Source organism: Blastomyces gilchristii, assembly GCF_000003855.2.
Source record: "Blastomyces gilchristii SLH14081 genomic scaffold supercont1.2, whole genome shotgun sequence".
Classification (NCBI taxonomy): Eukaryota; Fungi; Ascomycota; class Eurotiomycetes; order Onygenales; family Ajellomycetaceae; genus Blastomyces; species Blastomyces gilchristii.
Genome location: NW_003101681.1, coordinates 6427478 through 6440875, shown reverse-complemented (window position 1 = coordinate 6440875; position 13398 = coordinate 6427478). Strand labels below are relative to the sequence as shown.

Sequence of the window (13398 nt, the reverse complement as noted above, 5' to 3'; positions counted from 1 at the left end):
TGTGCGGCTCCGCGGGTTGGTGATGAGTAAGCTAAGAGCCGTAACTATGTCACATGACTACACGTCGGCCACGCGATGCAAAGACGTGACAATCAGAAGAGTGGAAGTTCTCTCTAGAAACCTTGGAACATAATAAATAGCACCTAATTCGGTATCAAGTTTGTTACCTAGGTAGGGGATGCATCATCGTTGCGTATCTTGAGCCCCATGCTCGATATGGCTGAATGAACTGAACCACCACCCACCCCCCCAGCTAGATTTTGTCCCAAGTGCCCTGTTGCCTTCCGGAATAAATGCAACACATACAACTATAGAGAGGCTGATAACAGTTTGTTCCAACACACATCCATAAGATTTATTCTTTGGAGGGATCCAATAGACCACTAATTTTGTCCAGATTACCTTCTCTACAATGCCCTCCCTCACAGGTAAGACAATCAGCGTTGAGTATTGGGCCTGTCACGACCAGAGAGCTAACAGAATCCCCAAAACTAGCCGCGGATACTATTCGTATTCTAGTCTCAACAGACAACCATGTCGGGTACAATGAGCGTGACCCAGTTCGCGGGGATGATAGCTGGAAAAGCTTTCATGAAGTGATGTGTCTAGCCAAGGAGCGGGACGTTGATATGGTTCTCCTGGCTGGCGATTTGTTCCATGAGAACAAACCATCCCGAAAGTCCATGTATCAGGTCATGCGGTCGCTACGGATGAACTGTTACGGCGACAAGCCTTGCGAACTGGAAATGCTGAGCGACGCAAGCGAGAATTTCCAGGGGGCATTTAACCACGTCAACTACGAGGATATGGATATCAATGTTGCCATCCCAGTTTTTTCAATACATGGCAACCATGATGATCCCTCCGGTGAAGGCCATCTAGCTGCCCTCGATATCCTACAAGTCTCCGGTCTAGTGAATTACTACGGTCGTACTCCAGAGTCAGACAATATCCAAGTGAAACCAGTTCTACTTCAGAAGGGTCGAACGAAGCTGGCCTTGTACGGTATGAGTAACGTGCGAGACGAGCGGCTTTTTAGAACTTTCCGAGACGGGAAAGTCAAATTCTTCCAACCATCACTTCAAAAATCCGACTGGTTCAATTTAATGAGCGTGCACCAAAATCATCATGCCCATACAGAAACCGGCTACCTACCCGAAAACTTCCTGCCCGATTTTCTCGACCTTGTTATTTGGGGCCATGAGCACGAGTGTATCATCGAACCTCGTTTAAACCCAGAAACAAATTTCCATGTTATGCAGCCAGGTTCATCCGTGGCCACCTCACTGGTCCCCGGAGAAGCGGTCCCCAAACAAGTGGCGATCCTCAGCATTACCGGGCGTGAATTCAAGACTGAACCGATTCGACTCAAAAGCGTCCGACCCTTCGTCACGAGGGAGATTGTTCTCCATGAAGAGAAAGAAGCACAGAGACTCGCAAAGAAGGAGAATAACCGCACGGAACTGACCCGTTTTCTTATCGGCGTTGTCGAGGAACTAATCGAGCAAGCGAAGAATGATTGGATTGAGGCACAGGAGGATGTGGATGACGAGGAACTTGAAATCCCACTACCTTTAGTTCGACTGAGAGTCGAGGTTTCAACGCCTGGTGGGGGGAGCTTTGATTGCGAAAATCCCCAACGGTTTTCGAATAGGTTCGTTGGCAAAGTTGCTAATGTCAACGACGTTATCCAATTTTACCGCAAGAAGAAAGCCGGCACAGCGCTCCGTCGCGGTGAGACAGATGCACCAGATGAAGCGGCTATCTCGCATCTCTCTTCACTGGATACAGTTAAAGTAGAAAAGCTGGTGCGGGAGTTCCTAACTGCACAGTCACTTACTATTCTACCCCAAAACTCGTTTGGAGATGCCGTTTCCCAATTTGTTGATAAGGACGACAAACACGCGATGGAAATGTTTGTGAACGAGTCGCTGGAGAGCCAAATAAAGCATCTCCTTGCTCTCGACCAGGAACAGGATGATGATGAAATAGACTATGGAGATGGGGAAGGGCGGAGCATTATTCAGGCTGCCATGGATAAATATCGAGCGCAGCTGGAAGATATGTTCGCTAAAGGCAGTCAGCGGCGTACCCGCGGACAGAGAAGGTTTAAACCAAAGCCTGATGGCTGGGACAGCGAGTTTGATGGCCCTTGGGAAGATCAGCCTGGTGCACTCATCATCTCCGATGATGAAGCCGATGAAGTCGTGGACGAGAACCCTCCTCCCCGGAGAGGAGCCACAACCACCACGGGACGAGGCAGAGGTCGAGGGGGTAGAACTGCAAGAGGATCTGCCCCGCGAGCTACAAGTACACGTAAAGCAGCCACTCCCACTACCAGCTCCAGCAGCCGCACCCGTCGTCGTCAAGCAGTGTCCGATGACGAGGACGAGGACGAGCAAGAGGATGCAATCATGCTGGACGACATCAGCGAGGATGGCGAGGAGAACTCTGACTCTCTATTCGTCAGACAAACTCCTGTTCCGCGCCAGGCTAGATCAACATCATCCACTACAAGCCGCGCACGGAAGCAAACCACTACAACGTCAACGGCCAGTGCGACCGCGACTGCGGCAGCTGGAAAGGCTCCCACTCGGAGCTCCGCAACTACCAGGTTTAAGCCGCCGCCGAAATCCACCAGGTCACAGATAAATGAAAGTCAAACACTAGGTGGCACAGACACAGGTTCCATGGTTGGTAAGCGGCCTAGTCGAGCTGCCGCGGCTCGGGCGACGAGAAGCGTCAGCGTCATGAGCGATGATATTGAAGATGATGACGACGCATTTGACCCTGCGCCGCCTGTGAGTAGCCTGCGGAGTTCGCGAAGGAGATAGCCACTCACACCAATACTTCACACGTAATATGCAGAACTGCGAGACATTCTGTAGGATACTACACAAAATGTGAAGAAACGATTCTACCCCATGAAACATACATGCATATAATCTAATTAAGAAGAAACTAAATATATCTACAACTTCCCTCTCCCCAAAAACTTGACCGGAATTTCCACCCATCTCGCCCGCAAATACTCCGCCACATTCTTCCCCAAGAAGTCCACCTTCCGCGTCACGCCAACCCCACGATCCAACAAGTTGCAGAAAAGGAAATGCACCCCGCGTAACTTAGGTAGCTCAAACAGCTCAATGCTCATCGTCCCATCTTCTCGCCACTCCCCACCCAACAACTCCTGCGCCTTTTCAGTCGACAACAGCGTCCGCAGCCATTCGTACTCATCATCGTGCCGCACCCAGAAGCCGCAGTTGGCGTCGGAACCCTTATCGCCCGAGCGTGCGTGCACGATCCAGCCCAGAGGCCCTCGCGTCATCGGGCCAAAGTCCGTCTCCAGATTGGCTGGGCGGGCGGTTACAGGCTGCGAGGGTTGTGGAGACGGCCAGATCTTCGTGGTGGCCGGTGGGGCGATGTCGATCGTTTTATTATCGTTAATGTCGTTGAGCCAGGGGAGGTGCGCTTGATGTTTCACGTCCGTCTGCGGGATGAGAGTGACGTAGTACTCAAACACGGGTTTGGGTACACCCTGGCGCATATCCAGATCGAACGTGGCGCCGGGATAGCCTTGCATGATATTATCGAAGATGAGTTTCATGAATTTGGTCGGAGCCAAATGTTCCTCCTTTGGTGCTTGGGCTAGTATGCGAAACGTCGTCGTCGCGCTGTTCTGGTCCCTGGGATCATCGGGCATGCTGCCCAGCAAAGAAAAATCGAGCACTGTGTAATTCTTCGAATGCGGTGCCAGTAGTCGGCGGATCTGCGTTTCCAACATGCGCACTTTGGCGGGGATGTCCAGCCCTACCATGAAATAGCTCGCTTGCGCCTGATACCCGCCTCGTGCTGTTATGCCCACTTTTGTAGTTGGAGGGGGCAAGCCCGCCTTGACGCCGCACACTGCGACGCGGTTTGTGGACAGCTGCTCGAAATATATCCCGTCAAGAATCGCCGTGACATCTGAGTTGAAATACCATGGCCCCTGAATCTCATACAACAGTTGGGACGTGCATGTATCTACCGTCACAACTCCTCCGGTAGTAATCCCCGATTGTTTCGTGATAACCACCTCCCCGGCCGCGGAGATCTCAGCAATAGGGTACCCAATGTCTGCCCATCCACCCTCACTACTCTCGAGTGCCTTGAAGCCCGTGAAGTTCCCGCCGCAGACATAATTACTGCACTCGATCAGGTGGCCTGCAACAAGGGCGTTGGCTAGTTTGTTCAACTCGTGCCGGCCCCAGTTATGCCACCAGTATGCCGCGCCGATGACAGGGCTCGCGTCGGATACACGGCCGCAGAGGACGATGTCGGCGCCGTTGGCGAACGCTGCTGCGATACCCAGCCCTCCCAGGTAGGCCTGGGCGTATATGGGCTCGAATGACCAGTCCGCCAGGTTCTGGCCGGTGTAAATGTTCTTGAGCGGGGATTTCCCCGAGGCGAGTGCCTGAGTTACGGCGGGGAGGACCTCGTCGCCGGAGATCCAAGCCACCTATTTAAATCCACCGATAGTTATGTTAGAAATTTTGCGGGACGACATAAAAAAATATAAAAAAATATAAAAATAAAAAGATACCTTCAACCCCAATCCCCTCTCCCTCACTACTCTCTCGACAACCGTATATAGCCCTTGAACATCCGCCACGCCGGCATTCACCGCAACGCGAATCCCATGGCGCGCCAGATCCCCCAGGGCCGGCAGCAGCGACTCCAGAAACGACATCTCATACGCGGCCACGTCGTCGTCATCGCCCACGCGCTTAGCAGCGGCGGTCGCCATGTTGTACTCGCTCATGTAGTCGGAGATGATCACGTCGATGGGGTCGTTGGGATGGTTGCGGACGAAGCTGGCGAGGGCGTGGCGCCGGTCAGAGGCGGAGCCGGAAGCGCCTGGGTTGGGGATTTATTTTGTCAGTGTACATATACGAATAGATAGATATTGTTGGGGGGTAGCATACCGGCGATACGAATGGGGCGGTTTCTGGTGGACATGGTTTGTCGCTTTGGGTGTAACATGCACATGCGCTGTATAGGAGAAGATTCATGTGCTTTGTTTTTTTTTTGTGGGTTTGAACCAAGCAACTGTTTACATATGTGACGGATGTTGTTAATTTATTTTTTTAAAGAATAAGTTTAGCATGTTTCAGGGTGGCCATTGCGGCCGCATTATGTTATCTACTCCGTACATCGCTCTCCATTCTTCATTCTGACTTGATAGTTGGAGCAGCTATGGATTTCTGGACTTGTATATCTTCGGCCCGGCAGTCGGTCCGAGGCATCGGCATGAGATAGTCGTAGCAGTAGGAGATGGGGTGAATTAACACTAGTATTATTTATTATCTGCCAATTGATTTAACAAAAAATGAACAGCACTAGCCTTCTGAAGGTGAGGTGGTCAATGGTTCCAAGGTTCTCTCTGTAGGAGAATCAACATTGTTGTCATTATAATCTATCTACTCCATAGTGAGGTTTTCATATATAGAATGTGGGACATGTGAGTGCAGTAGTCAACAATCAGTGACACACATCTACTTTCTCACTATCAATTTCTTTACTGCTATTCTTCTTCTTCTTCTTCCTCTTCAATTAGTTACTGTTAATTTAATATTTATGTCAGCAGTTTTCGGGGCGCCCTATTACAAGCATATACCCATTGCCCAGGAAAAAGATAGATGATCATGAAAACAACAATAGTTCGAAAATTCGGGTCGATTTCATACATCAACTATCTGAATGGAGCCTCTGGTATCTCCTAACTAATTTACAAAAAATGCGTTTTGTTTTATTTTTTTATTTTTTTCCTTTTTCCCCTTTTTCCCTTTTTCCTTTTTATTTTTTATATTTTATATTTTTTGTCTTCGTAAAGTAAACTATTTGCTTGTGGCGCTAAGGTCCCTTCAAGCCAAACTCGGGGGGTGGGGGTGGCATGACAGATTTGGATTGAGGTAAAAGGTTGCCAAACAAAACAGTGTGAAGAAGTGAAAGGGCTTCGGCCCACCCCCTGGCCCGGGCCATGCACCGTAAAAAACTCCTAAAGCCTCGAAAAGAACTAAGAAATTGAGTTGGCCGTTGATTGTTGACCGTTGCAAGGACATGATGACATGTCGACATTCGCCGGTGAAACATGCACACAAGAAAAAGAATAGGAAGTTGGAAGGTCACCGGGCAGTCAACGTAATATTAGAAAAACTGGCGATACAGAGCTGACTGGAAAGGACAAAAAACCGTAAACCACACACAAGCCATTAAAAAAAAAAGAGAGAGAGATTAGGAAACATGTTTAGGCCACCTCCTCGATCTTAGGCTTTGAATCCGTGGGGCTGGCGTCCGTTCCCTCCTCTTCCAATGGCGGCATTTCGTCGTCCTAAAGATCAGATTTCGTTAGCAATTTACCTCTATTTTCCTCTATGTTTTATCAACAAGACTTCGGCGGGTTGTTTGTCACATACCGATCCATCATCCTCACCACCTTCACCCATTGCACCCATGTCACCCATATCAGGCATCCCGCCCAAACCTGCGCCTAGTTTCGAGAAGTCAATGCCACCCATTCCGCCACCCATGCCACCCATGTCGTCCAAGTTGCCGAAGTCATCAGCATCTGCGGCGTTTTGTTCGTCCTCATCGACCCACTACACCACCGTTGTCAGTAGAGCATCTTACAATGTATATATATATATTAAATCCAAGCAATTGTTCTAACCTTATCGAAGTCTGTCTTGAGGAAATGGACCTTCTTCGATTCCTTCAAGAAGCGGGGCCAGTATTCCTCCTTGGCTTCCTTCTTTCTTAGCACGAGGTCGACGCCGCGCGGGGTGTGACTCGATTTGGAGTTATCGACGTCGATCTCATCGTACAACTCTAGGTCGACCTTGTAGTCAACCTTCTTGGTGTCTGAGTGGCCCGAGAAGGAAATGGAGGTTGGAGTGAGGGAGAGTTTTGCGGAGGTGGGGGAGACATCGGGCACACCGAGGTGGACGAAAAGGATATTTTTTTCGGGTTCAGTGCTCGACGAGCGCTGGGCCCAGAGGACTGTATCAAGGATATACTGTTAGAATGGTGGTCTATGGCAATTCATAATTCTGTAGGGAGACATAGGTAGGTATAAAAAGGACAGCTCCATATTGAGGGGTTATCTGAGCGTTCTAGCCAAGGGCCATACCTTCCGGGGTTTGCGTATCAGCCATTGTGGAAAGTATGCGTAAGAGAGAATCGGAACACAAGGAGCTCAAGATGTATGAGAAGGGAGTAGGAAGGGGGTTACAACAGTAGGTGAAGCTGGGAGTTGTTGTTGTTGTTGGTGTAGTAATAGTAGTAGTAGTAGTTCAAATGTTGATCGTTCAAAATTGTGCCACTGATGCCGCCGTTTGGAAAGTACTGGAACCGCGTAGACAACAGTCACGTGGCAAGACGGCATCCTGACTCAGCAGCCCATGTGACTTGCCTAGCCTGGCGGGCGATGATGTCGGCAGGAGAGGAACAAGACGAACAAGACGAACAAGACGAACAGGTAAATATCGGTATTGGCAGAAGCATCCTCTAGTACAGAAGGGCTCAACTTATCTCCTACTACTTTCTCTTCCCTAACCAGCTATTCCGATACACCAATAACCAACATTTACAATTTCAAACCAACGACGAGGGGCAATGAACACTACCGCCATCGCGCTCTCCATATATATATAGACCCATAGTTGCTCGTGAGCCATTCGCACAAATCCCCAGGCCTTGTGGCTAGTTTCCTCTCAATGGAGTCCCTCAAAGCAGTGTTTTTCGGCCCCGACCCCGCCGCCCAGGTATGCGACTGTCCATATACATCCAATCTCTCCCTTCTCCAACAATCGCTTGCCCGCAGTTAGCGCTAATGTAACGAATTGACAGATGAGAAAATGCAACAGTCTCATCCGCGCCAACGCCCGCAAGCTGGATCGGGACATTGCCCAACTTAAAGCCCTCGAAATCAAAACGAAACAATATATTGTCGCCGCCTCGCGACGGGCAGAACGCAACCCATCCCAGGCCGCGCAGGCCGCCAAGGAGTCCCGCATATTCGCCCGCGAGATGATCCGCATCCGGAAACAGAGCAGCCGGCTGACAACGAGTAAGGCACAGCTAGAGAGCGTGAAAATGCAGGTCAACGAAGCGTTCTCTGTGCGGAAGATTGAGGGGAGTCTCAGGGCTTCGACGGGGATCATGAAGAATGTCAATCATCTCGTGCGGTTACCGGAGCTTGCAGGCACTATGCAACAGTTGAGTATGTATACTTCCCAAATTTCGGTGATTATGATAGTTCCTGTGGATTTTCGGTCACTAATGGGGCGATACAATTAGGCATGGAACTGGTCAAGGCTGGTATAATCGAAGAACTCGTCGACGACATGATCCCGCAAGAACAGTTATTAGAAGGCGAAGAGGAAGAGGCAGATTCTGAAGTTGACAAGGTCCTTCAAGAAATTCTACAGGGCAAACTGGCGAAAGTGGAAGGGCTCAAGCCGGAAAACCAGGTAGAAGAGGAGCCGGTGGAGGAAGAATTCGAGGACCAGGAAGAGACGCTTGCTCAGATGAGAGGGCGACTGGAGGCGTTAAAGAGTTGAGACGGATATTACCTTATATACTTTGACTTGATCGTTTCCCGATTATTTATTTGAGCATGTCGCAGTGAGAGTATGATTATAGCTTTCCCCTGGGCGTTTTGGCTGGCGGTTATTTACTACTCTGGTATAATTATAACGGCATAGATGACAGTTATGACTCAGATGTTTCAATGTTGATATTCCCACTGGTATATTTATGTTGATACGCCTTATCCATACTTTACACCCATCCGCTTGAATTCTACGCTGAAGGGTATCGTATCGCAGACTCATTTTTATGTCCGCGCTACCTTCGGATTAGGAGTTGTTCCGATGCCCTAAGCCCTAGTCGCTACATCCTCGCACTGCGGTGCAGATTATGTACATACATACATACTGTGCGTACATGCTTCACCATGGCCGGTTCAACCATACGGCCTCTTAGTCCCTGTGGCTGTGAAGTCCACCAGGTTCTTCAACTGCATGGCCTGTTTGATCTCATGGCTGTCAAGTCCACAGATCTACATTCTTTGAGTCTTACAAAAGTGAATGCTTAGAAAGCCTAACCGAAAAGTTTTACATAGAATTGTCATCTATTTAGTTCCAGGCTCTACAGGCATCATCTTGAGAAAGGACCTTCCAATCTGCAGCTTTCTACCGGCAAAACAAGAGAGCCAAGTCGGCCAGCCATGGTGGAGTTATGGAGTCCCCGAGGGGTCGCCCGTCTACCGTCTTTCATTCTAGTCGCTTGTCTTTCAGCTTTCTTCCAGCCTTGGCGTCTTGGAGAGATTTTCGTGACATTTCACTGGGGGCCTTAAGCCATGGAATTCAGGCTGATGATAATGAAAAGCACTTCTCCTTCCCTCAATTAATCATATTTGCATCACATGATCTAATAGCACCACCAATAACTGCCGGTCCCCTTCACCAGTTGTTGAAAGTGTCCTTCTGGGTAGGAAATGGAAGGGCAAAAAAAGGCCCAAATGCATACCGCGAGGAAAGCATGACAGGCGTCATCAGACAGCGTAAAGCGAGGCAGATAACTTACCTATGGAGGCGGTCGTCGGAGCATTGAAATCTCACTGGGAGGGCAACGGTTTCAGTCAGCGCTCCGGCTGCATCCCAGAGGATTAGACGTTGACTGATAGAGGACGCGCAGGCGGCGTAGACGATGCGCCCAACGCCCCAGTTGTACTCTCATCGATACCCCGGATTAACCTCCCGTGCAACTGCGGAAGCGTGACCTCGAAGAAAGGCGGACGAAAGACTTACTGAATAAATTAGCAATGAAATTGTCATAGCGCAGGGCATGGTTGGCAGCTAGAGTACTGTACATTCCCATTTTGATCTCTTTCTGCCTTTTTGTGTTTCTGACTTTCGTTCACATTTAGGACACCCCGGAATAATGTAGGTTTGACCTGCAACCAGACCTCAACTATCACCCATTCAGGGGCTAGGCCACTGCATCGAGCCAAGGCTTAGCAAGTAAATCCATCGTTGTCTTCCTCTCTTTCGGATCAATCTTCATGAGCGATCTTAAGAACATAATAAATATCTTTTTGTTTTCCCCATTCAATTCCCCGAGAAATGCCTCCGATTCCAGCCCCGGACGGTTGAGTGGAGGCAAATTTTTTATCCTTTCCTCACTGTCAAAGTATCCTTGGACAAGCTCTTGGTCACCTTTTTGCAGAAATGATCTTGGAAATGGCCCAAATAAATCCACAATTTCATGGAGGTGGAACCGAACCTTGTAATAACCATATGGTGGACCTCTCCTACTAAACATGTGTACAGCGCGGAACACTTCCAAACAACAGCTCCTAAATTCCAGAGATCGGCAGCTGGGCCCCAGGGAGCTCTGATGAGTACTTCTGGAGCTCAAAGAGCTACAGGCTGAATTAGCTCGGAAAGGTGAGAATCAGTCCAACTAGCGACACCCCAGTCACCCAATGCAATATTAAACTTCATGAGATTTGCTCCCTTCCGGAAGTAATCCCACTTAAGAGGCTGAGACCGGATGGTTGAGGGATCAGTTGACGTGTCAAAGTCTGCCAGATCAGCAGGGTTATTTGGCAGGTATAGTTCTGAAATTAGCGAATAATCCTGGATCTGGAAGAAAAATGTTATCAGGTTTGATGTCTGGGTGAAGTGGTTAGCAGGTGGGTAGATAATAATAGTAGAAGGCAAATGGAAGATTTACCAGTGTGAATGACACCACAATCATGAGCATAATCCAGCACCAGGAGGAGCTGGATAGTGAAAGGCCGCATAATGTTGTTGGGAATCATTTGGTCTTCAAACCAGGTTTCAAAGCTCCGGAGCATCTCGCCCATAACCGGGAAGACAAGTCAGATATGGTATCCATTTGGACCTATGTGTCCTTTTCACCCCCATAACACTCCGCACTCAAAACTTTTAATCCCCTAAGATTTCCTCTGAATATGGCTGTTATTTACTGTATGCTTGCTGGCTGGATGGAGGGAACCGATCTTGTACTTTGAACAAGCCACACCGTTGAATATCTCCCGAAGCCTAGTTTCCTCAGCACTTTGTGTTTCCCATCGTACACCTCTCCAAGATGAACAGGGTGGAAACCACTAGGACGATACACTTGTGGCCCTTCCTCTGCTTTGAGAGGCGGGGTAAACTCCTGGGTATTGCTGGACATTTTCTCGCCGCAAGATCAGATGTTGACCAGTCTGTGATTGAACAGCTCAGGTATGAGCGTAGCTAATCCTCCTAGAGCCCCCAAAACCATACGCTTTCTAAGAGTATCGGCCTCTTAAGTTGGCATAGTGGATGAGAATTTACCTCTATCAATTGGCTACATTGGAATATGGCTAAGTAAACATTCTCAACATGATGCTAGAGCATGATGCAAGCTAGGTAAGCTACTTATTGACGATCACTCAATGCCAACCACAATGCCACATTGAGGGCAACTAGTCACCTAAGCGCTATCTCAATGATAGCCAGTCAAGATCATGGAGAACAGAGAAATGGTGGATCTCAATGGTTTCCTTCTTTCTGATTTGTGCCCGCTTCATCTAGGAAAGCAAATTCCTCTTGGCGAAGATCTGGCGATGAGCTGGGGGCTGGCTGACGAGCCAAGCGCACCAAGCGATTCGTCTTGTATTCAACCCATAGTATATCCTATGATATTCAGACCTGCTAAGTCGGAGCACATACACTTCGCCTAAGTTAGTTCTATTCTCGTAGCAAGCTACTCGACAGTTCATCGACATATTCCAGTACTACTACTTCGACGTGAGATCCTCGCTAGTGATTCTCCCCTATTGCAAGGAGACAGGGTATACACTACATAGATGCAAACAGTTAGAGGTTGGATTGGTAGCGGACAAAGTGAGGGAGACTACATACCAGGGTACGTGACATAGGGGAAGCATATCATCCAACAGAAAAAGAGTGGTTCTGTGTGTGAACCTCTCTTCAAAAAGCAGCAGTGGTTTTCACGCTGGTCTCTTCTGCCATCTTAGCAGGACACTGATTAGGTAAGTTAACTAAGGAAATTTCCTTGCTGCAATGAAGGAATACTCTTGAAACTGCCAAAGCCATTTTGGTACATTTATTTCAAATAACAGACCCAGGTTCTCACAGTGAAGGTAATGGCACATGAGACTCTTGCTGGTGTTAGCTACTCAATCCATCAACTGTCCTAACGGCCTAGAAAATAAGAGTGGTTCAGCCAATGAGAAAAGGATGCAATGAAACTGACCTGATCGCTAAACAGGGATTGACAGGCGCGACTTGGGTGCCATCTGCCATTGTCGGTTAGTTGCTGTAACCACTGAGAAATGCTTGTAACACGGTTTGCAGCAGCATCACGATCAAGCACAACCAATTCTCCATCATCACCGTCATCATTTCTACCCACCTCATCTCGAGCTTCGGCAGCCCCGCTCATCCCTGCGACCCTTTGTAGATGCCACTGTAATTCGAGAAGGGGCCAGCTTGGAAGCGGACGTTTAGCGACATCATCTGTGGTAAGAGTGATAACCTGCCCTGAAATGAGAGCTCCGTATTCCGGCTGACCATCCATCTTACGTTTGCCTGTAGCAACCGGCGAACCTTCTCCACCGTCATAATCATATAGCCCTTCGGACGTTGCTGGCGCTTTGAGGAGGTCGATTTCCTTTACCGTGGAATCCCAAGCGAGGAACAAGAGATTCTAGAGAGACGTGGTTGGAGAGTAAAAGAAAGGGGAAAAGATAATGGCATCCAACCAAATGGATAGAATTGGAGGAGGAGCGGGAATGGTGCCAGTTGAGCCAACAAGAGGCCTGAATTAAAGCAAAGTCGAGGGTACGGTACAGAGTACAGTACGTACTGCGCTGTGAGTTGCGGGTGAATGATGAATGGTGAATGGTGGGGAGTAAACAAGGCGGCGGGAGAGGGTCGACATGGCGCTTTACCCGATCGGGCGGCACCAAACCCTGTCCGCCTAATAATACAGATGAATGTCTACGGGTTATCTCCTTGTTTGGGGGCGGCGAGCACTATTTAGCGTGGTTTTTTTGGCTGTACATTAGCGTATTAAATACAGCAATTTCATTGATTAATAAGTGCGATCACTAAAAAGTAGCTGTATTTGACTGTTATAGTTCAAGAAAGCGGCATTGTTGCGCTAAACCATACAAGGCAAGGTATACCTGGGTAGTTCATCAAAGCGGTGATATGGAGCCTTACCCGATTAATGCGGCGCTAAACCCTGTGGAGCAATCTCCCAAGATACGGGAGTTTAATAAGACAACACCCATCTAGTAGATAAATCTACTAAGCCTATATTGATCTAGTGAGA

General features: G+C 48.7%; 6 protein-coding genes across 8 annotated transcripts; 2 read left to right on the top strand and 4 right to left on the bottom strand.

The window, feature by feature from the left end:
• The first annotated feature begins 109 nt into the window (after positions 1-109).
• BDBG_01624 (double-strand break repair protein MRE11) lies at positions 110-5711 on the top strand. 3 transcript variants are annotated; one of them, XM_031720416.1, is made up of 4 exons: positions 110-328; positions 398-428; positions 496-2903; positions 2959-5575. In XM_031720416.1, exons 2-3 carry the CDS (start codon positions 413-415, stop codon positions 2832-2834), a joined length of 2355 nt encoding a protein of 784 aa, XP_031576591.1. In that variant the 5' UTR covers positions 110-328; positions 398-412; the 3' UTR covers positions 2835-2903; positions 2959-5575. The 3 variants fall into 3 exon arrangements, with proteins under 3 accessions (XP_031576591.1, XP_031576590.1, XP_031576592.1); XM_031720415.1 differs by having other exon boundaries at positions 496-5711; XM_031720417.1 differs by having other exon boundaries at positions 117-428; positions 496-5377.
• Positions 2662-5251, bottom strand: BDBG_01623 (DUF1446 domain-containing protein). The gene is made up of 3 exons (XM_002628669.2): positions 4965-5251; positions 4583-4896; positions 2662-4498 (listed from the first exon to the last, which is right to left on the bottom strand). The coding sequence occupies exons 1-3, from the start codon at positions 5026-5028 to the stop codon at positions 2972-2974; spliced, it is 1905 nt and encodes a 634-aa protein (XP_002628715.2). The 5' UTR covers positions 5029-5251; the 3' UTR covers positions 2662-2971.
• On the bottom strand, positions 5433-7387 carry BDBG_01622 (uncharacterized protein). Its single transcript, XM_002628668.2, has 4 exons — positions 7169-7387; positions 6710-7038; positions 6456-6638; positions 5433-6370 (listed from the first exon to the last, which is right to left on the bottom strand). Exons 1-4 carry the CDS (start codon positions 7191-7193, stop codon positions 6287-6289), a joined length of 621 nt encoding a protein of 206 aa, XP_002628714.1. The 5' UTR covers positions 7194-7387; the 3' UTR covers positions 5433-6286.
• Positions 7388-7472: 85 nt separating this feature from the next.
• Positions 7473-11095, top strand: BDBG_01621 (vacuolar protein sorting protein 24). Its single transcript, XM_002628667.2, has 4 exons — positions 7473-7802; positions 7888-8260; positions 8338-9904; positions 9971-11095. The coding sequence occupies exons 1-3, from the start codon at positions 7755-7757 to the stop codon at positions 8598-8600; spliced, it is 684 nt and encodes a 227-aa protein (XP_002628713.1). The 5' UTR covers positions 7473-7754; the 3' UTR covers positions 8601-9904; positions 9971-11095.
• BDBG_01619 (uncharacterized protein) lies at positions 9070-11247 on the bottom strand (the record flags this gene model as incomplete). Its single annotated transcript, XM_002628665.2, has 4 exons — positions 9070-9850; positions 9914-10450; positions 10508-10718; positions 11092-11247. 3 exons carry the CDS (start codon positions 11245-11247, stop codon positions 10212-10214), a joined length of 606 nt encoding a protein of 201 aa, XP_002628711.1. The 3' UTR covers positions 9070-9850; positions 9914-10211.
• A 983-nt stretch (positions 11248-12230) lies between these two features.
• On the bottom strand, positions 12231-13002 carry BDBG_01618 (uncharacterized protein; the record flags this gene model as incomplete). The annotated part of the gene is made up of 3 exons (XM_031720414.1): positions 12231-12263; positions 12316-12768; positions 12928-13002. The coding sequence occupies 3 exons, from the start codon at positions 13000-13002 to the stop codon at positions 12231-12233; spliced, it is 561 nt and encodes a 186-aa protein (XP_031576589.1).
• Between the last annotated feature and the right edge of the window lie 396 nt (positions 13003-13398).

Bases quoted from the DNA above. Each gene is read 5' to 3' on its own strand.
- BDBG_01623 (XM_002628669.2), bottom strand. From the start codon at position 5,028: ATGTGCATGTTACACCCAAAGCGACAAACCATGTCCACCAGAAACCGC. The intron at 4,897-4,964 runs GTATGCTACCCC...TCCCCAACCCAG, and splicing joins CCGCCCCATTCGTATCGCCG to GCGCTTCCGGCTCCGCCTCT. The intron at 4,499-4,582 runs GTATCTTTTTAT...GGATTTAAATAG, and splicing joins AGAGGGGATTGGGGTTGAAG to GTGGCTTGGATCTCCGGCGA.
- BDBG_01621 (XM_002628667.2), top strand. From the start codon at position 7,755: ATGGAGTCCCTCAAAGCAGTGTTTTTCGGCCCCGACCCCGCCGCCCAG. The intron at 7,803-7,887 runs GTATGCGACTGT...ACGAATTGACAG, and splicing joins GCCCCGACCCCGCCGCCCAG to ATGAGAAAATGCAACAGTCT. The intron at 8,261-8,337 runs GTATGTATACTT...CGATACAATTAG, and splicing joins AGGCACTATGCAACAGTTGA to GCATGGAACTGGTCAAGGCT.
- BDBG_01622 (XM_002628668.2), bottom strand. From the start codon at position 7,193: ATGGCTGATACGCAAACCCCGGAAG. The intron at 7,039-7,168 runs GTATGGCCCTTG...TCCTTGATACAG, and splicing joins TGATACGCAAACCCCGGAAG to TCCTCTGGGCCCAGCGCTCG. The intron at 6,639-6,709 runs GTTAGAACAATT...ACGGTGGTGTAG, and splicing joins TCAAGACAGACTTCGATAAG to TGGGTCGATGAGGACGAACA.